General features: G+C 49.9%; 2 protein-coding genes across 2 annotated transcripts in view; one reads left to right on the forward strand and one right to left on the reverse strand.

The window, feature by feature from the left end:
- Positions 1 to 836: 836 nt before the first annotated feature.
- On the forward strand, positions 837 to 11,599 carry LOC128071701 (maestro heat-like repeat-containing protein family member 2B). Its single transcript, XM_052664686.1, has 31 exons — positions 837 to 1,057; positions 1,346 to 1,467; positions 1,611 to 1,733; positions 1,869 to 2,034; positions 2,190 to 2,288; positions 2,435 to 2,586; positions 2,944 to 3,087; positions 3,617 to 3,709; positions 3,988 to 4,057; positions 4,173 to 4,286; positions 4,389 to 4,462; positions 4,794 to 4,913; positions 5,061 to 5,168; positions 5,358 to 5,517; positions 5,645 to 5,685; positions 5,862 to 6,003; positions 6,413 to 6,465; positions 6,795 to 6,902; positions 7,179 to 7,298; positions 7,470 to 7,592; positions 7,727 to 7,882; positions 8,104 to 8,226; positions 8,522 to 8,601; positions 9,005 to 9,140; positions 9,261 to 9,353; positions 9,740 to 9,835; positions 10,007 to 10,130; positions 10,333 to 10,442; positions 10,827 to 10,979; positions 11,090 to 11,244; positions 11,378 to 11,599. The coding sequence occupies exons 1-31, from the start codon at positions 1,033 to 1,035 to the stop codon at positions 11,427 to 11,429; spliced, it is 3,435 nt and encodes a 1,144-aa protein (XP_052520646.1). The 5' UTR covers positions 837 to 1,032; the 3' UTR covers positions 11,430 to 11,599.
- Positions 11,600 to 13,443: 1,844 nt separating this feature from the next.
- Positions 13,444 to 23,339, reverse strand: part of EGFL6 (EGF like domain multiple 6) — a 42,352-nt gene continuing 32,456 nt past the window's right edge. Inside the window, exons 9-12 of the mRNA XM_052664677.1 lie at positions 20,661 to 20,741; positions 18,634 to 18,720; positions 16,721 to 16,986; positions 13,444 to 15,519 (exon numbers count right to left, since the gene is read on the reverse strand). Coding sequence (XP_052520637.1) covers positions 15,424 to 15,519; positions 16,721 to 16,986; positions 18,634 to 18,720; positions 20,661 to 20,741 — 530 coding nt within the window. The 3' untranslated portion in view covers positions 13,444 to 15,423. The remainder of the gene's footprint in view (positions 15,520 to 16,720; positions 16,987 to 18,633; positions 18,721 to 20,660; positions 20,742 to 23,339) is intronic.

Below are 23,339 nucleotides of genomic sequence, written 5' to 3' on the forward strand. Positions count from 1 at the left end.
GGTGGCACAAAAGCAGTGTTTATTGAAGGCTCATTCTTTTTATAGACTGGATACACTACAAGATTGTAAATAATCAGGTGTTGTGAAACAAAGCACAAAGCAGAGGCTTGTGTGCAAGCAGCTGTTCTTGTACTCCCTTATCTTAGTTTCTTGCGTTCTGCCTACCGAAACATAAGTTCTTTCTTCCTTTGACAGTCAGTTACTGTTGTTTTTGCTAGAAGTATCCATCCGTTTCAGGATGAAACACTGTAACACGTTACTGACCCTTTCAGGCCACTCACGTAGTCTGCACAGCAACAGTTCCCTTCAACATACACCCTGTGTATTCACAGTTTCACTGAATGTCAGGGATTGGAAGGGAACTTGAAAGATCATCCAGTCCAATCCCCCTGCCTTAGCAGGAACACCTAGATCAGGTCACACACGAATGTGTCCAGGCAGGTTCTGAATGTCTCCAGAGAAAGAGACCCCACAGCCTCTCCGGGCAGCCCGTTCCGCTGTTCTGTGACATTCACCATAAAGAAGTTTTATTTTCTAGTATTAATGTATTCATTTTTGATCAGATGCGGTGGAGTCTCCTTAACATCTCTGACACGTGCCCCCAGTGGACAGCAGAGCTCTGTGGAGAGGTTGTCGGGCAGCAGATGGGGGCCTCAGTGCCTCCCGGCGTGGAGCCCCCAGTCACTAAGACAACGCCGGGCAACGGTGCCCAGCAGCTGCTCCCTGGCAGGGGCTCTCCATCACCCGCTGAGGTCATTCCCTGCGTCAGCATGGAACCGGAACCCCAGAGCCGATTGCATCACACAAACGTGCTGTGTTTGAGGGCCTGCAGGGTTGCCCTGGGGACCTGCCTGCTCCCCAGCCCGGGGCGTGTCATTCATTCTCTGTGAGGTGACACTGCAGTGTGGTGTCACAGTGGCCGCCTCATCCACCCTTGTGGAGCGGTGGGAGCGGTGGCTCAGTCCGCTTGTGGGACCCGCAGGAAGTGGAACCAGAGAGAGCTTTGCGTCTACCTGGAGGCATCCTGCTATCATGGAGAGGCTGAGAGCCCTTCGAGGTGAGTCCCTCCACCTCTCTGGACACCACGACGCTGCCCGGGCACACGTGTGCCTCCAGTGTCTGTTTAGGACGTGCCAGCAGCGCTGTCCTTGCTCTGCCGAGTGCAGCTGCTCACCGTGGTTTCCCCAGCACCCCAGCAAGGGGAAAGCTCCCTCCCCTGCCCCCGCCAACCACACGCAGCCTCGCGCTGTGGAGCTGGAGGAGCGTTTTCCCCCCACAGCTGGCCGGGTGCTCGGCCCTGGCTCCAAGCAACACCTGCAGCAGCTGCTCTGCTCTTTCCTTCCAGGTCTCTTTGCTTGTGTGGGCTGCGTGCCCAGGCGTACGCGTCGCAGGGAGAGAAGCAGGGTGTCGAGCCCTGTCCCTACCTGCGCCGCGACCTTACTGCTTCGGCGCCTGCAAGATCAGGAGGTGAGTTGGGCACATCCAACCAGCAACCCTTGCCCTCCTGGCCCCTCCAGGGCCACGGTGCCGTGGGTGCCAGGCCCGGCAGCACATCCACCGAGCGATGGGTGGCAGCGGGCAAAGCGAGCGTGACTGATCCTTGTCCCCAGGGTGACCGAGCGCAGGCGTACTGTGAGCTGGAGAGCGCCCTGTGCCAAGACAGCAGCCGCCCGCCGTGCGGAGTGGTGAACCGGCTGCTGGCAGAGGTGTCCCGGGACCTGACGGCAGCCCAGGTGAGGGCTCACTGCCAAGGGCAAAGGGAACCGCCTGCCCACGCTGGTGTTCTGCTGGCGGATGGTGGTGGCTTTGCTCTTCCAAGGGCCTCAGGCAGTCTCCTGGGCCGCGTGTCACCAGTGACTCTCTTCCAGGGCGTGACCAGCAATGTCAAGACAGCTGCCAGCAATGTCCTGGTGGCTCTGGCTCGGACGCACTTCACCTTGGTGATGGCTGAGCTCCAGAGCCACCTGAAGGCCGCGGGGGACATGTGCAAGGAGTCGGTGCTCATCACCCTGAGCAAACTCTTCAGCACCTATGGTAGAGTACCCTCAACCTCCTGACACCTATAACAGCCGGGAAAGGGGTCTCTGCCCTCCGCGTGTGATCTGCATTGAGCTGGGGGATGCAGGGCTGCAGCCCCTCCTCCCTCGCTGCCAGGACTCTGACTGTGGCCCTCTCCTTCCTCTCTGCAGCTCCGCAGTGCATCCCCTTTGTGTGGCTGATGCTGGCAGGCCTGCGCAGTGTGGTGGGCCAGGTGAAGAGTGGCCAGATCCTGCGCATCGCTTGTGCTGGTGAGTGCCGGCCCCAGAGCAGGGGGCCTCAGGACAGCCCTTGCACCTCACCCTGCTGCAGACTCTCACAGGCTCCCTTTTCTCTCACTCCCTTTTTCAAAAAAATAGTCTTATTATTGTCTAAGTATTTTGTTATGTTTTTTCAGTTGTGAAACAGTGGCTGGATGGCGTGAAGATTCACTTGTCCGCAGGAACGCAATGCCCCTGGCCTGCCATGGAGAAAGAGCAGATCTATGAGAACCTTCATGAGCTGCTCTTCTCCGTGATGTGGAACTGGCAGGACTGCCAGGAGGAACAGGTGAGCACTGCTGCATCCCCACATTCCCAGCCCAGGAAGGCAGCAGGGGCACCCATGTCGGCAGCTCTGTCTGTGCCCAGTGGGCTGAGAGCTGAGGGGTGATGAGAGGGAGTGGGCTGGCTCTGCAAAGGGCCCTGAAGTGGCTCCGTGCCAGGGAGCAGCTGCATGTCACAGCACTGTGGCAGGAAGAGCTGGGGATGAGGGGATGGGGAAAAGCTGCCTGCCCTCCAGAGCGAGCCCACCTCCTGCTGGGCGTGGGGGTGTGGGGAAGGGGAAGGGAAAGAGAAAGAGAAAGCCCTCTGTGTAGGAAGGGCAGACCTTCAGTCTTTGATGCCGGGCCTCTGCCATCCTCTCCAGGACAAACAGGCCGTCCTTGGGGCTGTGGCTGCCATGTTGGAGGTTCTCCTGCAAGAGGAGCGGCACCAAGAGCAGGTCTGGGAGCAGCTCCTCTGGCTCGTTCACCCGTGTCAGGAGATCCAAGACATCTGCAGGGTGGCCAAGGTGAGGCGTTGTGCAGGGCTCAGGGTGGACGTGGGGCCCGTGCAAATGCCACGAGGGGTCAGGGGCATGCAGGGAGGAGGTGGGGAGCCCTTGGAGAAAGAAGGGATGGGTGTTCAAGGGAGGTCTGAGGCTTCCTGAGCTCTTCAGTCAGAGAAGGAATGGCCTGGACAAGAGCCGGGAGGGAGCCAAGACTCACAGGGGCTCATCTCCTGGGGATGGGAGACTTCGTCACCACCACCTGGGTGGTGGGGCTCTGAGTGCCTGAGGAGCTGTGTGCTAACAACTGAGGGGACCACAGCCAGTTGCATCTGATGGGGGAGAAGTGGGCTGCTGGGTGGGAAATGCCTGCAGATGATGCCCAAACACGGCTCGATTGAGAGCAGAGAGACTCTCTTGCTGCTGCTGGGTGGTGGAGGATAAACAAGAACGCCTGTGCAGGAGCTTCTCCCTGCAGAGAAACAATTGGGAAACAGTTTCTCCACTCCTGCAAGTGGCTTCATCCCTTTCTTCCTCTCCTGGTTTCTTGCAGAGCCTCACAGTCTTCCTGGAGGCCTTAGGGGGCACTGAGTCTGTCATTCCAAGGGACAAGTTTCTGGACGTCACCAGTGCCGTGTTCTACCAGGTAAGGGGAGCCTATCCTTGCGCCCACAGCAGTTTCCCTTGTGGCTAAGTCGACTGCAAAGCTCCGAGCCCCTGAATAAGGCGGCTCAGCCTTAGCTCCTGCATGCTCAAGGCTGTTCCAGAGCCGTGCATGTACTCCCGGGGATGCCGTGGGGCGGGCTGGGTTTTGTCTGCCTGTCCTCTTCCCGAGAGTGCCCAGGGAGACGAGAGCGGGCAGCACAGTGTCTTTTCCGTCCTCAGTGCTGATGTGATTGTATCAAATGGACCTTGTTCCCACAGCTCTATGACGACAGCAAGCAGCACAGCGAGGCTGGTCGTGCACAGCTGACCCACTGCATCATGCTGCAGGGTAAGGAGAGGAGCCTTGGCCATGCTTGGCGCTGCCCTGGCCAAAACCTCTCTCACAAACCTCAGGCATGGGCGTGAGGTTCTTGCTAACATAGCGTGGGATTTCCTCCCTGCAGCCCGGATCTGCCCAGAGGAAACCATCCTGTTTCTGCAGTCGCAGCTGGGCGATGACTGGGAGCCTGGATGCGTGGCAGCCCTGGGTCTGCTGGGTGCTCTGGCTCGCTCTGATGGTCAGTACCACGGGTTGGTCAGTACCACGCCTTGGCACTGCCAGGGCTCCCTTCTGCCATCTGCGCTGTGGCTCCGCTCATGCTTCTGTGCATCTCTTGCAGAGCCCATGATGACGGAGATGCTGCCCCAGGTCGTCGAGGCTGTGCAGCGTCTGTGCAGCGACCCCAGCATCCGGGTGAGCTGGTTTGGGAAGGGAAAGCGCTGTCGGGGTGGTGATGCTGCTGCCAGCACGGGCAGGGCTGGGGTGACTAGAGAGGTGCTGGGGCATTGGCCACACGGTCATGATGGCTCCTGTGGGGAGAGCAGGCAGAGTGGAGCGGGCAGGTCCCTGTGCTGTGCATGGAAAGCGCACAGCCTGGTGCTAAGGCCTGGCCCTCACGTCAGAAGCCAAAGCTTCTCCTCTGCTCTTGATTCTCTGCTCATGCCCAAAGGGCTGCCCCGATGAGCAGGTGGCTTCCCTTTGCCTTCTGACCAGGAAAATCACACCCATAATTGACCCCTTGCAGGTGAGGACGGCTATTCTGTATTTCATCAAGGATCTGCTCAGTTCGAACACCCGGAGCTGCTCAGCCTGGGATGTGGTGGGGCACATCTTCAGGGAGTTCAGCCGCGCCACGGGAAGAAGGGTAAGGGCAGTGGGCAGCATCTTCCTTTGGAAGACCCGTGCTGCTCAGAGGCTGCTATACAGAAGCACCGCTGGGGCCGCACCTGAGCCTCCCGAGAGGCTCCTGAGAGCTGAGCATAACCAGTGTTTCAACACCACTGTCGTGCAGGCAGCCGGAGACCTTTCTGCCCGGGAAGCCCAGGAAGAAGGAGCTCTCCAGGAGCTGTGCATGGACATCCTGGGATCACTGGACGTCTCTGTGAGAGGGATGTCCAAAGTAAGTCACGCTCTGCCCTGCTGCTGCTCCCTGCCCTTGCTCCCCGTGTTCCTCGTCCCATTCCAAGACCCCAGGTCTCTCCTCCAACGTGCTCTGAAGCACACGGGACTCGGGGAAATTCACAGAGTCCTCTTCATCTCCGAGCAGAGGCAGGAATGCTGACCTGCTCCACTGCCTCGTTCCCTACAGCTCCTGTGGCCGCGGCTGCTGTTGTTTGTGGTGCCAGCGCAGTACACAGGCATGCTGATCCCAGTCTCCCGCTGTGTCTGTGCCCTGGCTGAGAGAGAGGAGCTGACAGGACGGCCGATAGAACACCTGGATCCCCATTTTGTCAGCTCCATGTTTCAAGGTAGGAGCAAAAACTCCCCCAGTGAGCTCTGCTGACCTGTGGTAGCACCCAGAAGGGACAGCGGAGGTGTGCATGGCTGGGCACGCAGTGTCTTGGAGTCTTACTCAGCACTTTTTTCTCTTTGCAGGCCCACTGCTGACGCCCCAGACACTGCTGGCACGACTGCTGGTGAGTAGATGCTCCAGAGGCCGGTGCTACGAGCAGCCAGGAGGAAGCAGCATGGCCATGGGCAGAGCTGTTGGCTGCTCCTTGCCTGCCAGAGCAGAGCCGAGCTGCTTCCATCCTGGGGGGAAGCCGTTGCTCTTGCTGCAGAAGTGACCCTGCTTTTTCTTGCTCTCGCTCAGGTGGTGGCAGGCAGCCCTGTTGCAGGCAGCAAACTCCAAGCTGCTGCCTTACTGCTGATGAAAAACCTCCACAGCAGGTTCCACAGGGCTGTGGGGGCCATGTGGGCTACTGAGATCCCCCTGCTGCTGCAGTGTCTTGAAGGTAAAGTACTGGAGGGGAAGAAGAGGCAGAGGCAGGGAAGGGAAGGGGGGGAGTGAAAATGCAGCTCTGCAGAGTGGCAGAGGGGAAGCACTGCCTGCAGCCCAGTTCTTGCTCTGCTGCTGTTCCCATTCCTGGGAGTCAGCACTGAGGCCCAGGGACCCATCCCACCAGAGATCTGCCCATTCCAGGACAGGGATGGGCCCTTCATGTCCCCTCAGACAGCAGCCTTGGAGCACTTAGTTCCCTGTTCCAGTGGAGGCAGTGCTTGTGGGGAGGGACAGGTCACTGTGGAGGGGGTGCAGGTCCCAGCTTGGCAGTGTCAAGTGCCCAGGCCAAGCCAGGTTTGCAGCAGCTCTCCTTCTGTGCCTTGATCCCAAGTAAGGGTCTTTGTCTTCCTATTGCTGTGCAGGGAAAGATGAGAGCTTCCCGGACACTGCCGAGTTTGAGCGCCGTCTGCTAAAGGTACAGCACTGCCGGGAGGCGCGGTGCAGAGAAGTGCTTGCCTGCCCCAAGTAGCCCCGCTCCCACGTGAGCCACTGTGGGGCAGGAGCAGCCTCTCAAGCGCTGCTGCGGAGCGGCCGCACGCCTTTGTGGCGCTGCCTCTTCCGCTCTGTCCCAAGCCCAGGGGGGTCTTAGGAGAAGAGGGCGGGCGGCTTTAATGGAGGGAACGCTGGGGGAGCTGGGAGAGGCACTGTTCTTCCAGGCACCTCTCCCCAGAGGGCTGCGGTGACTTGGGAGTGAGGGAAGAGGCAAAGGGCAAGGGAACATTGTCTTCTCCTGTTCTCCAACAGTTCCTGAAGGCGTCGCTGGACACCATAGAGGAGAAGGCATGGATCGAGGCCCTGAGCTGTGAGCTGAGCCAGCGGCTGAGCAGCTCTGCCAGCAGCTCTGCAGAAAAGGTGAGTTCCCCCCGGCTCTACCCAGCGGTGCAGCTGCAGGTGTCCAGCTGGGGCTGGGGCTGCGGCTGGTGCTCTGCCCACGCGGGATGCTGATGCTGCTTCTCCAGTCTATGCCTCCCAGAGGGCCTTTCCTGCAATCTGCCCGGGGATGGCTAAAGCTGGGCCCTGCAGCTGCTCTCAGCAACCGCCAGGGAGCTTGGCTCCTTCCCACCTGGCCCTCCCCCAGCACGTTAAGCTGCTGCCACATCTCAGCTTCTTCCTTCCCTTCCCGTGCAGTCGTTCCTGTACAAGGCTCTGGGCACAGTGCTGGGATCCTGTCAGGGAGTCCTCCACGTGCAGGAGAAGCTGCTGCAGCACCTGGAGGAGGCAAATGCAGAGGAGCCACGTGAGGCCCAGGTGAGCTCTCCTTTCCTCCAGCTCCTGCGAGCATCCCTGCTCTGGCCCTGGGGCAGAGGGTTTCTCCTGGCCCTGCTCCAGGCCTTTCTATGTCCTCACTGCTGCCATTTTGCTCAGCAGAGGACCTGTAGATTCAGGCCTGTGCCAACGGCCCCTTGTTCTTTTGTGCAGGGAATCGTCTCTCTTCTCAGCCATGCTGCTGAGAACAACTTCCACACAGTCCTGGCCACGCTCACCATGTTTGCGTCCAGGCTGTGCAAAGGCCGCAATGCCAGGATTTCCAGGCGCAAGAAGGTAAAGCGTTACGGGTTTCCATCTTGGCATTCTTCTGCCTTGTTTTCCCTGCAGCTCCTGCCTTGGGAGCCCAGGTGCATCGCGGGGCACTGGGGGCCGTTAGCGAGTGTCTCAAGGCATTTCTTCCCACACAGATGGAGCTGGACAGCACGAGAGCTCATGCCACACGCAGCGCTCTCATGCTGGCCCACGGCAGCGTGGCACTGCGTGCCTCCAAGCAACAGCTGCTCGCCCACCTGGAGGGAGACATCGTGGGCAACGTCCTGATGCTCTACAGCTGCAGCTGCCGGGTGAGAGCTCAAAGCGTGCCAGGGTGTCTGAGCGCCCAGCTGCAGCCTCTCCACATGGGGGGATGCTGAGATGGGCCTTTCCTTTCCAAAGGTCCCTCGGGGAAGGGTTTGTGCCCAGATAAAGATCCAAGCCCTTCCCTTAGTGTTGTCTCCCCGTGTGTCCCTTGCAGCCCTTGTCCCTTCCCGCAGTTCAAAGAATGTTCTTCTCTCTTGCTCCTCAGGACTTGCAGAACAACCTCGCGCTGGTGCAGAGCATCACCGACTGCAGCTCTGCCTTCCAAGCTGTGGGTGGTTCTGCAAGCTTTAACCCCTCCTTGAAGAGCAAGCTGCTGGAAATCCTGATGGTGAGTGCCTGGAGACAGGGCTGTCTGCAGAGGAGCTCTGGGCTGCGCCACAAGGCTCGCTTCCCTGGGGGCATGCAGGTGTCCAGCAGCCACGCGTCTCCAGCTGGTGGGGACCTTGGGTGCTGGCAGGCAGCGGCTGGGCAGCGGGCTGGGTGCACCAGCTGCTGCATCCTGCAGCGCTTCCATGGGAAAGTGATGGGGCTGGTGTGTGGCAGCTGTGCCTGTCTTGGGGCCGGGTGGAACAGCTCTTGTGTGCCCCTTGCCCACTTTGACAGTGTGTCTCTGGGACTTGCAGGACCTGATGAAGAAGTATTACTCGGGCATGCCTGTCTCCCCAGTGCCTCTCAAGGTGGTTCTGGCCCTGGAGCAGCTGAGGTAAGGGCTGAGGTTGCAAGTCAGGATGGTGATCCCCATTTTGGGTAGCTCCTGAGGGCCCGGAGGGGTCGGGGGGGAGGAGCCACATCTACAGGAGAGACGGCTGGGCTGTTGTGCGCAGCAAAGCTGAGGTTTGGGGCAGGGAGCAAGGCCCTGGTGCTCCTGTCCCCTGGCAGGGAAGAGAAGGGAGAGCTGGGGTCTCCTTCCCTCCAGAGCGGGAGGTGGTTCACTGCTGCCGGGGAGGAGGTGGGCGCTGCTGGAGCTGAAGGCAGTGCTCAGCAACATGAGCTGGGTGGGGGTATTGGCTTTGTAGCTGTCAATTAGGAGAAACTCAGATGTTGTCTGAACCAGTCTGGAGAGGTAAAGAGCCTTTCTGATTTCTCTCCTGTTTTCCTCCTCTCAGCAAGCTGAAGCCCTCTTTCGAAAGCAAAGACATGCGTGAGATGTTGGTCCTGTGCTGCAAGAACATCGTGACACACCCTTCAGCAGAGAAGATGCTGAAGATCAGGAAGTCACAGCAAGCAGCACAGTACCTGCAGGTAACCTGCCGTAACTTTCCCGGCCACCTCTCGGTCGGAACCCTACATACCTCAGCACACACAGCCTCTGCTCTGGCAGCAGCCGTGATGCTACACGTCACTCCCGTCTTCTGCTTTCAGCTTCAGCAAACAGCACTGAAAGCTCTGGGCCGGCTCATGGTGGTCCTGCTGGAGACAGAGCCCAGCGGCGGCTTCTTTCAGAACATAGTCCATGTGAGTACTCGTGGGGCAAGGGAGAAAGCATGGTGCCTGTCAATAGCGGGGGCAGAGATCTGGGGACTGAGAGGAGGATCAGAGGGGGAGAAATCTCCTGCTGACGTGCCAGCTCACTGCGAGCTGAAATGGGCAGAGAAATGGGCCCTGCAGGGGGAAAGCAGGAGCCAGCCCCTGGAGGCCACAGCCGAGGAAAAGCTCCTGGGTTAGGAGGCAGGAGTGACTGCAGAGAGCGGGGCGGCAGTGCCGGTGCTCAGTGAGGCAGGAGGCCACATGGAGCAACAGGGCAGGCCCTAAGGGAAAGTGCTGGGAAAGGAGGGACAGGGAGAGGGGTGGCAGGAAGGGAAAGAAAAGACATCCTCAGTGAGACAGATGCTCTACCCCAGGTCCTGCAGAAATGCATGGTATCGAGCAACGTGTGGGAGCGCGAGAGGGCCCTGCAGACCTGCTCCCAGCTGCTGTCTGTTTGTGAAGAGCTTCAAGTGAGTAAAGAGCCCCACCGCATGCCCCCTGCTCCCTCCCCAGCGCCCCTGAGCTGGAAGGCGAGCTCTGCCCAGCTGTGCATGCTGTGTCACGGTGGGAAGGCACAGATGGGAGAAGCTGGGGAGAGCTGGGGCCATCTACAGCTTTGTTCCTGCCTCTCACCCCTGCAGAGAGGAGATGCCTGTGAGCACTTTGGCTCCTTGGTGGGATTGCTGGCGCCTCTGACTTGTGACCCCATGCCTGCATCCCGCCAGCTGGCCGTCACCTGTCTGAGCTCCCTTCTGCGAATCCAAGGTGAGTGGAGCAGGCGTGCTCCAGCCCTCTGCCCTCCTCCGTAGCACTACCAGAGCCCCACGGGCTGGGCCCTCTTGACAGGAGGGAGAGGCACCGTGCACAGCTCTCTTCTTGTCCCCACCCTGTCCTCTGTCTTTCCCCCGTGGAAAGCAGTTTCATTTCCAGAAGCGTGACTTCCCTTTTCTCTCTGTGCTCTTTCCAGCCAAAGCGACCAACACAGACATCGAGACGGGTGACATCAGGGGCCTGTGCGAGGGGCTGCACGCCTGCAGCATCGCCTCTCAGCTCCAGACCACATCCAAAATGGCCATGGTAAGTGGACCCAAGAAGAGGTGGTGTGATCTCTGTGTGTAGGCTTCTGCACGACCCTGTGCAGCTCCCAGCCTCTCACACTGTTTCCAAAATGAGCTGTTACCCTGAGCCCTGTTTTCTCAGCAAGTAGCAGGAGGCTCTGAGCTACGTCTGGCCTTCAGGCACCCAGTGCAAGGCTCTGACTCCATGATGTGCGTTTGTGTGTGTGAGTGCACTTGCATGCATGTGTGACTGTGGCTGCTGGGAGGTCGGCTTTGCATGTAAGCAAACACCATGGGTGCAGAAGCTGAGAGAAGGCTCAACCGCCTTCCGTATCAGCAGCAGGGTACAGACAGCTGCAGCAGAGCAGTGATGGGATCTCTCCCGCTTCTCATTTCTCTGCAGATCGTGTGCAGGAACTTCCCCCTAGAACGCACCGTTGACTTCATGACTGCCATCAAGGAGACGATCCGGAAAGCCAACGGAGTGCGTGTGCGTGCTGCTGGGAAGTGGATGACCACCTTCCTGCAGATGCACGGGAAGGACCTCAGTTGGAACGTAAGAGACTTTCTGCCACGTGTCTTGGACTTGTTCTGGCCATTGCACATGGCTAGGCCCTGCAGAGTGCAGGATGCAGCAAGTCATTCTTTCTCCCCTTCTTCTCTCAGGTGCCTCCGATCCTCTACATCCTGCGCAGCATCACCTCGTTTGCGCAGCAGAGCACGTTCCTGCCCTTCCTGTGCCAGGCGGTGGTCATCCTCACCCGCCGTCACACTGGGGCCGTAATGAACAACTTCTCCCGGCCGCTTGGGCCAACAGACAGGTACTGGCACTCCCGCCTTTGCTGTGCCTGAGGTCACAGTTGTAGCTGGCCTCTGCCAGAGGAATCCAGGGAGGAGGCAGCTTTGAGTCTGTTTGAGGTCACAAGTCACAACTTGAGACTCTCCTTTTTCTAGTGAGACGTGGAAAAGAATAAGAGAGTTTTGCCTTCAACGCTGGAGGCGGTAGAAGAACAAAGAGAAAGACAAAGAGGAAGAGGAAGGGAGGAGAAGGAGAAGCGAAGCGACGAGAAGCAAAGCGGAGAAGCGAAGAGAGAAGCGAAGCAAAGAGAGAAGCGAAGCAAAGGAAAGCGAAGAGATACCATTAATCACATAGAGAATTGTAATTGTAATTGAATTGTAATTGTAACACTATTATTATTAATATCTTTAATCATAAATAAAATCACTATTTATATTAATATTATTAATATAAAAATCTCTCTGCTAATGGGATTGTAAAAGCCAAATGGGAGGTGGCAAAAGTTCAGACACTCTTCCTTATCATAGCTGAATCAATTGGTTTGTTCAGAAATATGGAACAGACTCTAACATCTGCTTCGAGCATTTCCTGCCTCGGAAGAATCAGATCACATTATTCTTGGAAATCTAGAAATGATGGAGATTAATCATCAAGGGATGATTAGTTATGGCTCTGACCGGTGAAGGACTTCCTCCCCAAGATGGGCTGCTGTGATGGAAATGATGTTCCTTGAGTAACAGACCAACAGCAAAAAGCACAGAGAGCAGCACTGCAAACTGGTGAAGCTGGTTGCGTGGAGGGCTTCTATCAGAATATTCTGCAGTGGTTTTAAAGGTTTGTTTCCAACTGCTTGAGTTTCCATGTGCATCCTGAATGGCCAATATGTTCATCCCTCAGTCTGTCACTGGCAGGAGATGGTATGTGACGAGAAACTGGATGGGAGCAAGCAGGGTGCGCTTGCAGCCTGGAAAGCCAACTGTGTTCTGGGCTGCATTAAAACAGGGGAGGCCAGCAAGGAAAGAGAGATGGTAGTCCTCCTGTACTCAGCTCTTGCGAGGCCCCGTCTGGAGTACTGCATCCAAGGCCTGGGGCCCCCAGCACAAGAAATACGCAGAGCTCTTCTATCAGGTCCAGAGGAGGGCCGCTAAGATGATCAGAGGACTGGAACACATCTCCTACGAGGAAAGGTGGAGGAGACTGGGCTTGTTTAGCTGGAGAAGAGAAGGCTCTGAAGAGACCTCACTGTGCCCTTCCAGCTCTTGAATGGAGCATACAAACAGGAGAGGGAACGACATTTTACAAGGGTGGATATGATAGGACAAGGGGGGATGGTTTTCAACTAAGACAAAGGAGATTTAGGTTAGATATGAGGAGGAAGGTTTTCACACAGAGGGTGGTGACACACTGGAACAGGCTGCCCAGAGAGGTTGTGGATGCCCCATCCCTGGAGGCATTCAAGGCCAGGCTGGATGTGGCTCTGGGCAGCCTGGTCTGGTGGTTGGTGACCCTGCCCAAAGCAGGAGGCCTGAAGCTATATGATCTTCGAGGTCCTTTTCAACCCAGGCCGTTCTGTGATTCTATGATTCTGTGACATGTCTTTGCAACTGCATCTATCTCTCAAATACAACAGATACCAGCCACATGAGGCATATGTCTCCTGACGGGGAAATGTAAATAAAAAAGAAGACTTTTAACATGCAACTCAAGTAGAAGTATGCAATTATATCAATCCCAACATAAAGCTCTCAAAATCATTTCCATCTTGTGTAGGAGGCAGCTGGGATAGCAGGAAAAGCAGAACACAATACTTTAAAAATGGCTTCTTTAGTAATTTAATTGATTGATTGGGATACCAAGTCTTGGAGTACAAATCTGGTCAGAGAGCAGTAAAAGGGGGCAGGCAGAAGAATATACTCCACAACTTGAGACTCCCCTTTTTCTAGTGAGACGTGGAAAAGAATAAGAGAGTTTTGCCTTCATCGCTGGAGCCAGTAGAAGAACGAAGTGAAAGACAAGGAGGAAGAGGAAGAGAGAGAGAGAGGAGAAGAAGGAGAAGGCGAGGCGAGGCGAGGCGAAGAGAAGCAAAGTGAAGCGAAGAGAAGCAAAGCGAATAAGGAAGGGAAGGGCTAAAAAAAATTGTATTACTTATTAAAGATAAATAAATGCCAGAATCCTGGCTAAGATGTGAAAAGAGTATTTCTTTACCAAGTCTTCCTATTAATAGCTGCTGTCTCTTCTCCATACGAACGGCAGAATCACAGAATCACCAAACGACAGGGATTAGAGGGAACCTGGGAAGCTCCCCGAGTCCAATCCCCTGCCTGAGCAGGAACTCCTAGGTTAGGTCACACAGGAACTCATGCAGGCAGGTTTTGAATAATGTCTCCAGAGAAGGAGACCCCACAACCTCTCTGGGCAACCTGTTCCAGTGCTCCATCACCCTTACCATAAACAAGTTCTTGTGCATGTTAGTACAAATCTTCCTATGTACAAGGTTTAGGCCGTTACTCCTTGTGCTCTTGCTACACACCATCGAGAAGAGCCTGGCCTCACCCATTTGCCTCCCACCTTCCTTTAGATAGCTATAAATATTTACCAGATCCCCTCTCAGTGTCCTTTTCCCCAGGCTGAACGGAGCGCGGTTACTCAGCCTTTCCTCACATGGGAGGCCCCCACTCATCCTTGTGGTCGTCCTCTGCTGGACTCCTTCTAGGAGGTCCCTGTCTTTTAACTTAACTTAATTGAGGTGCCCAGAACTGGGCACAGCAGTGTAAATGTGGCCTCACCAGTGCAGAGCAGAGGGGGAGGATCACCTCCCTCAACGTGCTGGCCAAGCTCTTTTGATGCCAACATGCAGTTGGGCGATTCCACATGGGCCACTTTAACTTTCTGTCAGTTTCCAAGAAACTTGTTACAGAGACTGGTATTTTCAGGGACTGCTACTTGCTTGCATCCTGTGCAAGAAGGTGGTATGAGTGCCTAATTCACCTAGGCAGCTAGACACAGAATTTGATTTTAATAAAACAGACCTTCAATCTTCTCAGTTTCAGGCACCCTGGTCTGCTTGAGATGCAGATGTCACACATTCTCCAAAGAGATCACAAAGGAGAAAATGGTCTTTTGCCCACGCTTCAATCATTCAGCTTTTCAGTACACGTGGAACCTGGATTCCAGAGCTTCCTTACACAGATGTACCTGCAGAGGCATGTGTGGCAGAGAGTGGCAAGATACCAGCTTCTACTTTGTGCGAGAAGAGTCTGCTTCCTTCTCCATTCCTGGGGAGGCGGGCAGCCTCTATCCATTTTGCTGAAGTCTGAAGAACATGAAGGGACTTGCAAAAAAGATTTATATTTCTCCATTGTGTCATGTAAGAATGAGCCTTACTGTGAGGCCACTAAACCGTCCTGTCTACTGGAAAATGAACATGGTTGTTTCAAGGCTCTGCGCAGTAAAGAAGGGCTGTAACCCAGCAGGAACTTGTCTGCTCCTGAAGGTCAGTACAGAGTGTGAAAATTTCTTTACTTTTTTCATTACCAGTTGGTAATATCATCTCTATGTGATGCATATTAAATGCCTATGAAAAAAAAGCGGATCAATCCTAAACAGTGATTTGTGTGACTTAAAGACACTGATGACAAAGAGGATATTTTGCATATTGTATCAGCAATTAAAATATTCCTCAAAGATGTGACTCCACTTAAAATTTAGCTCCATGAAGACAGGAAAAAAACCTCCTCATTCTTCTAATTGTTTTTTAATAAATTTACTATCTACATATTAAGTAAGAAGTTAAAATCACATCACCAGAAGTAGTAGCATCCTCTTCAACACTGCTTTGTGTTCTTGTGAAGTAGAAATGCAACAGACAACTTAAGAACAGCCTTGAAAAGAACTTTAAGGAATGAAAGCATACAGAATTTGTAAAAAAGCTAGACACATATTTTAATGCCTCAGAAGCCCCAACCTTGAGTGTTAAAATATAGTAGTGCTATATTCAAAGCACGTATCAGATCTAATTCATAAAGAGTGTGCTCTGCATCTTGCACCTGTCAGTTGCCGTTTGCATTGCTGCACTAAGTTCAAGGTACAGGTTTTAAATTTACGTTTTCCTTTTTTTTATAATGAAAAGATTAAAAATACACTACTAGCAAGGCAAGAGTTGAAAATAGGGCTAAATCCAGAATACTCAAAATATCCATTCTCAGGTGTCTTCTGGGCATAGACCAGGAACTAATAGAACATTGTCCACTCCAATTTCTCCAGTTTTGCCCTTCCCACGTTCTGATTCAAAGGTGATCTGTCACAAGAAAAGAGATGCATTAACAGTGAAAATGTAGTTTATCCAACCATTTAGTGACTCTTAAACAGTTTTAATGCTATATCTGAGGAATGTTTAATTGTAATTCATGAAAGACTTAATGACTCAAATCCCTGCAGCTTTTAGAATGTTTATATATTATTTAACTGGACTGATAATCCTCTGTACAGATTTACAATACCAAATGGATTCATTTAATAAGATTGCTTATTTTCACCGTACAAAGAAAATGCAAATGGAGTGAAATCCCATTATAATAATGTGGCATTATTACTTTATGAGACGTTAGTGCCCTCTTTTTTTGGAGACATTACAATTGTTCATTTTCCACCTATTTGGACCTTTAGTATTAGGTTATATAGCTGGTAAATACATCTATTTCAATCTATTTCAATCAATATATATAGTAGGCTATCCATTATAATTGCAGTCACACACATAGTAAATTCATTTTTATCAATAGAGTGTCTGGGGTTTTATTTTATAGACTGACTCTTATTTACGTAAGACTTCCTCCATGTCTTTCTGTCAGTGCAAAAAACTTCAAAAAGGACTTCAATTTCCTTTATGCTTCCAGTACTCAATTGTAAACATAACCCTTTGCCCTGCATTGAAAATATTCAGTCATATAAATGAAAATCAGGCTCTAGAATTTCAAGAAGAAACTTGCTGAAGTCTCTACTGAGGCAGTTTTCAGAGAAGTTACAGGGCAGAGTGTTCTCTGCTGGCAAACATACCCTGTACCTACGGTGACTGCCCAACCTTGATTATAAATGAGGTCTCTTTTTGCACTAATAATCTGTGTGAGTATGGCTTCAGAGCATCATCTTCTATGAAACAGAGATGATTTTCATTTTTCCAAGCACACACTTATGCCTTCTGTTGCATGAAATAATAAACAGAGATTCTGGTAGTTTGTGATAATTAGAGATCTGACGAAGTTTTTACAAAATGATGGGATTATTTGGCATCAGTGTCCTAGCAAACTGGAGTCATTCAGTTATGAAATTACAGTCATACAACTTCTCAGCCTTCTAAAATCTATACTCCTCCATTTCCAAACAGCCTTTCAGTTGCAAGCATACGATGCCTATAAAAGAGCTGGTGGAACACTGGAGGATTAGGAAAAAACCTCTTGTGTTGGCTATAGCAGTTAGGTTACACACTGCATTAGACTTACACTGTTAGTTGTTTCAGTACCCTGCCATATTTCCACTTTTCCAGTTCTCCACCTTTCATCTTTTCCCTTGTCCTGCTCCCAGACAGGAGCAGTTCTTTGGTTGGCCATGAACACTCGAAGTTTTCCCACTCTTTCGCCAGCGAGCCGATAACTGAAAATCAAGCAGTAGGTGCTCGTTGGTTTGAGGTCGGTCAGGAGAAGTTTTAAGCGGCCTATATCCTTCTTGTGACCCACAAAGGCTGGAACAGCCATGTAGTATCCATCACCTTGTAACAAAAAATGGAAAATGAAACTTGAATGGACCTGTACTACTTGTTAGTAAATTGAAAGCAATTTTGCTAAGAAAATAAGGAGAAGCTCTGTTACTTGAATAATTTAAAATTAGACTGGAGAAAAGCAGCAGGAAGTCTAAGTTTCAAGGAATAAGCTTTCTCTATTGGAAGTCAGATCCCTTCAGAAAGGAAATGAGTTCATATTTCACTGGCAATCACAGTCATTCTTCCTTGCGTTGCAATTTTCTGTATATTTCAAAGACAAAATCATCTCAAATGCAATAGCCTGAAACATGGTGCTGTGCCCCTCTGGTCAGACCATTTCCAGCACTTGATCTAGCTCAATACGCTCTGCAATCTCCTCTGCAGTGATGACAAACTCATAAAGGAACCAGCAGTTTATTCCTTAAATCCTGGAGGAACAACAAAATGAGAGATGACACACAAAGGGATGAAGGAATAGAAGAAGTGAGTCCATAAATAGACGTAATTAGCAGACCTGTGGTTGTGAAAATGAAGTAAGGCCATGGTAAGGGCTTCCTGAAAGCTGCAGGAAAGAGAAAGGTACTGGGAAAAGGAAATACAAGGAGCAGGAGAGGAAGGATTAGCAAAGAAAGACTGAGACGGAAAGACTGTGAAAGAAGAGAGAGAGAATGTGCATGTCGGGACTGGAACAAGTGCTCTACATTATCCACTGGGTCTACTGGAACATTTTCTGCAATGTTTCCTCACAAAGGAAGATCATAGAATCACAGAATGCTTTGGGTTGGAAGAGACCATTGAAGATCCTCTCATTCCAACCTCCATACCATGGGAAAGACACCTCTGACTAAATCAGCTGTGGATGGGGCATCCACAGCTTCTCTGGGCAGCCTGTGCCAGTGCCTCACCAACTCATCATGAAAAATGTCTTCCTTACATCCAATCTAAACATTTCCGTTTAAATTCACTGTGTCTATCACTATCACTATCACTATACTCCCTGATAAGAAGGCCTCCTCATCTTTTTTTCAGTCCTCCTTCTAAGGACTGAAAGGCTGCCATGAAATCTCCCCACAGCCTTCTCCAGGCTGAACAACTTGTTACAATTTCCATTTGGACACTGAAGTGCTGTCTGCAACTCTTCAGACACAGGCATACAGCCAATTCTTCAGCCATCTAACAGCCCATCTATCAAACTTCTATCCCTCCAATTGACTGGTAGGAATGTTGTCAGGGTCTGTGTCAAAGGCCAAGCAGGAGTAGATGACATCACCACTCCATTGGAGAAGCCAGGCACAGTTATCACAGTGCTATGTCTAAACCCTGTGAGCGACAACATTCCTACACCCACCTAAATGGTAGATGTGCTTAAATATCCTACCAGCCTTGGAGAGACACAATATGTAACTAAGAAGGTTTCAATTGTTTTGCAACTTGCAATTCTTAACCGTTAATTCAAATCTTTCTGCTCACCTTTTGATTCATTTGTACTGAAATATACTGCCAACTAGCAATTGCCACTGGAAAAGCAACTTCCACTCTCAGCCTTCTCTGCTGCCTTAATTAATTCTTGATTCTATTTTCTTCTTCACTTTCCCCTTTTTTTGGAGAGGATAAGACATCACAGCTGAGCTTAGGGATAGGTATTGAAATAAATACCTCTGTCTCGATCAGCAGGATTCCAGTCAAAGTCATCATTAGTATCTTGTTTCCAGTCGCAGACTCCTCGACTGAAACTGCAGTCAACTAGGAAACAAATTGGCAATAGAAACACACAGGTAAGAGAAGCGTTGCATCTTAAGTACTGATACAAACAATTTGCTCTTTATTCACCTCCTTGTAAGTGTATAGATCGTGCTAAAACTATCCCCAATTTCAATTCAGACAGCGTTCACCTAGATTAATTTCCAAAAGAAGCAAAACATCCCAATTTATTTAGCAACTCTTTCCTTAGCTCACAGCAAAACCTATTGTGTCTTTTCACTGCCAGTCTCCCACATGCACATGATTTTATATGCTATGACTTCTGTTTACTGCATGCCTGCTGGTTTCCAGGTGCAGTTTGAGATGTTGGTTTTTAATTTGAACATCGTAAATGGTTTGGGGACTGCAAATTTTCAAGCTCTGCTCTTCTCCACATGTGCAACTACACTGCTGTAGCTGCATCAGCTGAGATGCTCAAGCTTTCCTTCTTGCCATTAAAAAAAAGAAGCTGGCTTCCCATGAGAGGAATCTGTTGCCTCACACTAAATACTACATGGAGCTGGGAGCAACCCAAATATGTCGACCTTTAGAGCACACTGCAAAAAAAAGCGTCATCCAGAGCATACCACAGCCTTCATGGGCTGTGTAAATGAAAATGTAAATACAATTATGCATAAGCAAAAAAAAGAAGAACCAAGCAATGTTAGCATGACAGATCAGATTCATATGTCAGCCATCTGAATTTCCTTAGAAAGAATAATTCCTTTTGGTTCTTCGCTTGGATTTTATCATGAGACAGAGAAGTGTGGTATACAGCATTTAAAGAGCACTTTTATATAAATCCAAGTCTTGTTTCCAAACCTACTGCTCTCTGAATTGGAGAAGAAAAAACATCATCTCACACGGAATGTCAGCCATCATATTTGCATTTTTTTTTACAGTCTAGGAAGCACTTCCCCATTGCTTTCAATTGAAACCAACCTTGTCCTAAAATGAATCTCAGATACAGTGAATCCCAACTTTTCATGCCCTGCTCACTTAGCTGTTAACTCCACAGAAGAACGCTGCTGTCCTATAAGTGCATTAGCTCACCGTTTCCCCTCTAGGATTCTGCTTTTTTCCTTGGCTCTCATGATTCTCCAAAGCCATTTTTCAGCTTCTTGCTATCTTTGCCCATCTCATAAAGGCCGCACAACTTAAAATCAAGTTGCATCACAGAGAAACTTGTTTCCCATCAGCAGAGAGGGTGAAAGTGTCCCCTGATCTGCTCACACACTCTGCTTTGACCTTAGATACGCTGCGGTTTGTCATAGTTACCAGAAGGCAGTGTAGTTTTCTGTGTGGAAATGTATGAAGTGGTTTCCTAGGTCATGGCCAAAGTTTAACTTGTATGCATAAATTGACCAGTTTTGAGCCTTGTATGCTGACAACTGATTTTGCAACAATTTTAATGTTAAAAAAGAAAGAATCATCTTACTTTGATATCCACAGAATTTACTGATGAACTGGGAGCTATCATGAATTTATAGACAGGTTGTTAAAGGATAAATATTTATTCAGTTATTTTCAAGGGAAACTGAAATTAGGACAAGACCCAATAAAAATGGCTGAAGGGCACTGGGATATGGTTGCATGCTATACAACATTTCTCTAAAATGGTTTAATTTTATAGATGACCAATATGAGCTCATTTTTTCCTGAAAAAAAGATGTGAAATTCACTTGCAAATTAAATTTCCATGTGGGGAAAGAGCTAACATATGTTAGCTAACATATGTTTTGAAAAGAACACTAAAAAGAACACAAAACACAAAACAAAGGTTCTCACATTCGAACTGGCAAAATGATTTGGCCATATGCCATCTCACTAAACTTCTGTTGCATGTTAAAGACCTCTAACTGCTTCAGCTAAGGCTGATACAGGTTCTCAATAAAACACACAATATGAGATAAAATAAATATTACAGAATAAAAAGAATCTACCTTCATGCTCTTGTCTTGTCATCGCAACTTTTCTTTGTGCCAGGAGAGGGCCAAAGGCAGCTGCTTCTTTACCCTGAGGAACTGGTGAAAACAACTTGTCAAGGGCCAAATCATAACAAGAACAGAAAGCAGAACTTTATTTCTCTATACCAATTACAATCATTCATTTAAGTAATTCAATGTATGTGTTTTTCAAATTTCCATCAAATTTAATTTCCTAACCCTGGCTAGAGACTAACTCTGAATAGTAAAACTTCATTCAAATTGTGAATTCCCTCAGCACTGTGCCTTCTAAGATGTAGGCAATTCAGCTGCAAGGTCCACAAAATCAAAGATCTTTGCATGTGCTCTTTCTTCACCATGACGATCTGTTCTCTTGCTTACAAAATTTCAGCTACCAATTGAAGTACTTCAACTGCAAGAGATGATGAAGGCAATGATGTGAACACCTGGCAGCAAACAGGAAACTCAAAACATGGATAATGTGTGAGGTTTTGTAAAAGCCATAAATCTGGGGAATCAGAGGCCCATAAACTGCTGTAGTGAGAGCTCCAGGAGATTATTTTTCTGAAGCTGTACTTTCTTCTAAGGCATATGCAGGCCTCATCAGCTCATGTAGGCACACGCAGACTTCATCAGCTCATCTTCCTGTTGGGAAGGAAAGGCATGGCAATCGCTCTGCTCTTCCTCACCCTCCTTGCCACAGCTGGCAAGCACAGCCTGACAATTCAATCATCAGGCTTGGCAGAAACTCTGCAGAAAGCTCTTTTGTAAAAAATAGTTGACTTGTCCTGTGCCTAACCGGAAGAGTCAGTGAGTCAGCAATAAATGTCAGGTGCATTCTCTACAGTATTGGCCTAAAGAAGTATTGGCTTATGCAAAAAGTGCTATTTTTTAGCAACAGCCTGAGAGAGAAAGGCAAAATGTCTTAGGTCTGACAAACTCTTATTTTCCATGGACTGTCAGCCGGCGGACAGTCTTAGTACTTTTGAAGTCTAAGTCTAAGTACTTTTGAAGTTCTGTGGTTAAGCTTCTTCTGTATTACTCTAAGTGACAACTAGTGAAGTGCACACTAGAAAAACCAATGGTCTCAAATTCTTTGTGTGGTGTCTATGTAATTAACTAATCACAAACAAGGTGATGGCCAGAGATGCTTTCACTGGCAGAGGGCTCTATCCTTTGCAAATGCATATGCAGATACCTTCAATATATACATATATACCTATGAAAAAGGAAGAGCTAAAATGCCCCATTTTAGAGGAGAGAGGGAGGATCCTTTGGATTACTGCTTACAAAAAGTGCTTACAAAAGCCCAGCATAAGGAAGTTCACTTTTCAGACACACCACGTGGACAGCAGCACCAAGAAAAGCTCAGGTTTCCTCAGCAGCGCCAGGTGATAGGAGCTATGGAAATCAAAATTACATTTCCCTACTCAGTGCCACATTAGTCATGCCTTAGGAAGTTGCAGATGCCAAGTATTTTAAAAGTCATGAACTTCATATGTATGCTTCTTGTTTTTTTTCTGAGTTCAGAATCCAGTTTGTTCCACGAGTTCCACTTACCTACAGATTCTCATCAAAATACTCCAACATGCTTGAATTTGTAAGTACATGATCAATATTAAGAACATGTTTACAAGCCACTGCAAACCAGTCTCCTCGTACCATAAAGAATATGCCATTTCTTAACTTTTCTTCTCCTTCAAAACTGTCAAAAAATTGTTCTTTATGTACACCAGACAAAACACACAGCAATGAAGAGACCCTGGAGGCTGCTCCAAAGGGACCAGCTGAGCCAAGAAAGGAGACTCCTGCAATCTTACAAGCTTTCTGATGAACTGCCAGGAGCTTGTTCCCTCTTGTTGCCCTTGCAGTTTTTTCCTCCTCACCCAGAACACTGCTTACATCACCTAGATAATATTCTTACTTAAGGCAAAGACTAATATATCTTTCTCCAAATTAATCTATGTCTACATGTATACTTTTAGGAACAGGCACATAGGGTTTAGTCATTACATTTAATATCATGCCATAAACTTGGCCTCGTATTTTGTGAAAGAGGCTCAGGCTACGAACACCCTTGCCAAAATGAAGAAAGCTATTAAAATGTCAAAAGTTCTGGAAAGTGTGGAGAAATTTAATAGAAGATAGCAGCTGCCAGGAAGATTTATTTACAGAGTTACTGAATTATACTTGAGGGATACACATGCAGGTGAAACTATGCTGCAAATGCTTCCAGTGAATAACCATCATATACATAAAAAGGTCAAATTTTGTATCCAAATCTATTTTTTGCTTTCAGTGTCAGACATTACAGCCAGATTCTCCACTTACTGGAAGATATCACTAGTGAATCATGAGAAACTCTATGCTTCAGCTTACAGAAAGGCTTCCAAGAGCCCTTATTTCTTGGAAGGTGCCTACGTTTGACAGAGCCATCACTCCATCACTGGACATAACCAGAATCCAGAGTCTGTCCCCTCCTAAGTATTAGGCAGGAGTCAGGCTTGTTCTTTTCATCTCTTCTGCTACCCAGTGGTGCTTGCAGAAATACAGGCCTTCCTCAAAAGTCCTAATATCTTGATCCCTGAGAATACAGTCTCCAACAAAAGCTCACATAAGGCCCACTTCTGGTACATCAGAGTTCACCCCTTATTTCTGCAGTACTGGCATCTACAA

Source organism: Tympanuchus pallidicinctus, unplaced genomic scaffold, assembly GCF_026119805.1.
Source record: "Tympanuchus pallidicinctus isolate F22 unplaced genomic scaffold, pur_lepc_1.0 scaffold6, whole genome shotgun sequence".
In the NCBI taxonomy this organism is placed as follows: domain Eukaryota; kingdom Metazoa; phylum Chordata; class Aves; order Galliformes; family Phasianidae; genus Tympanuchus; species Tympanuchus pallidicinctus.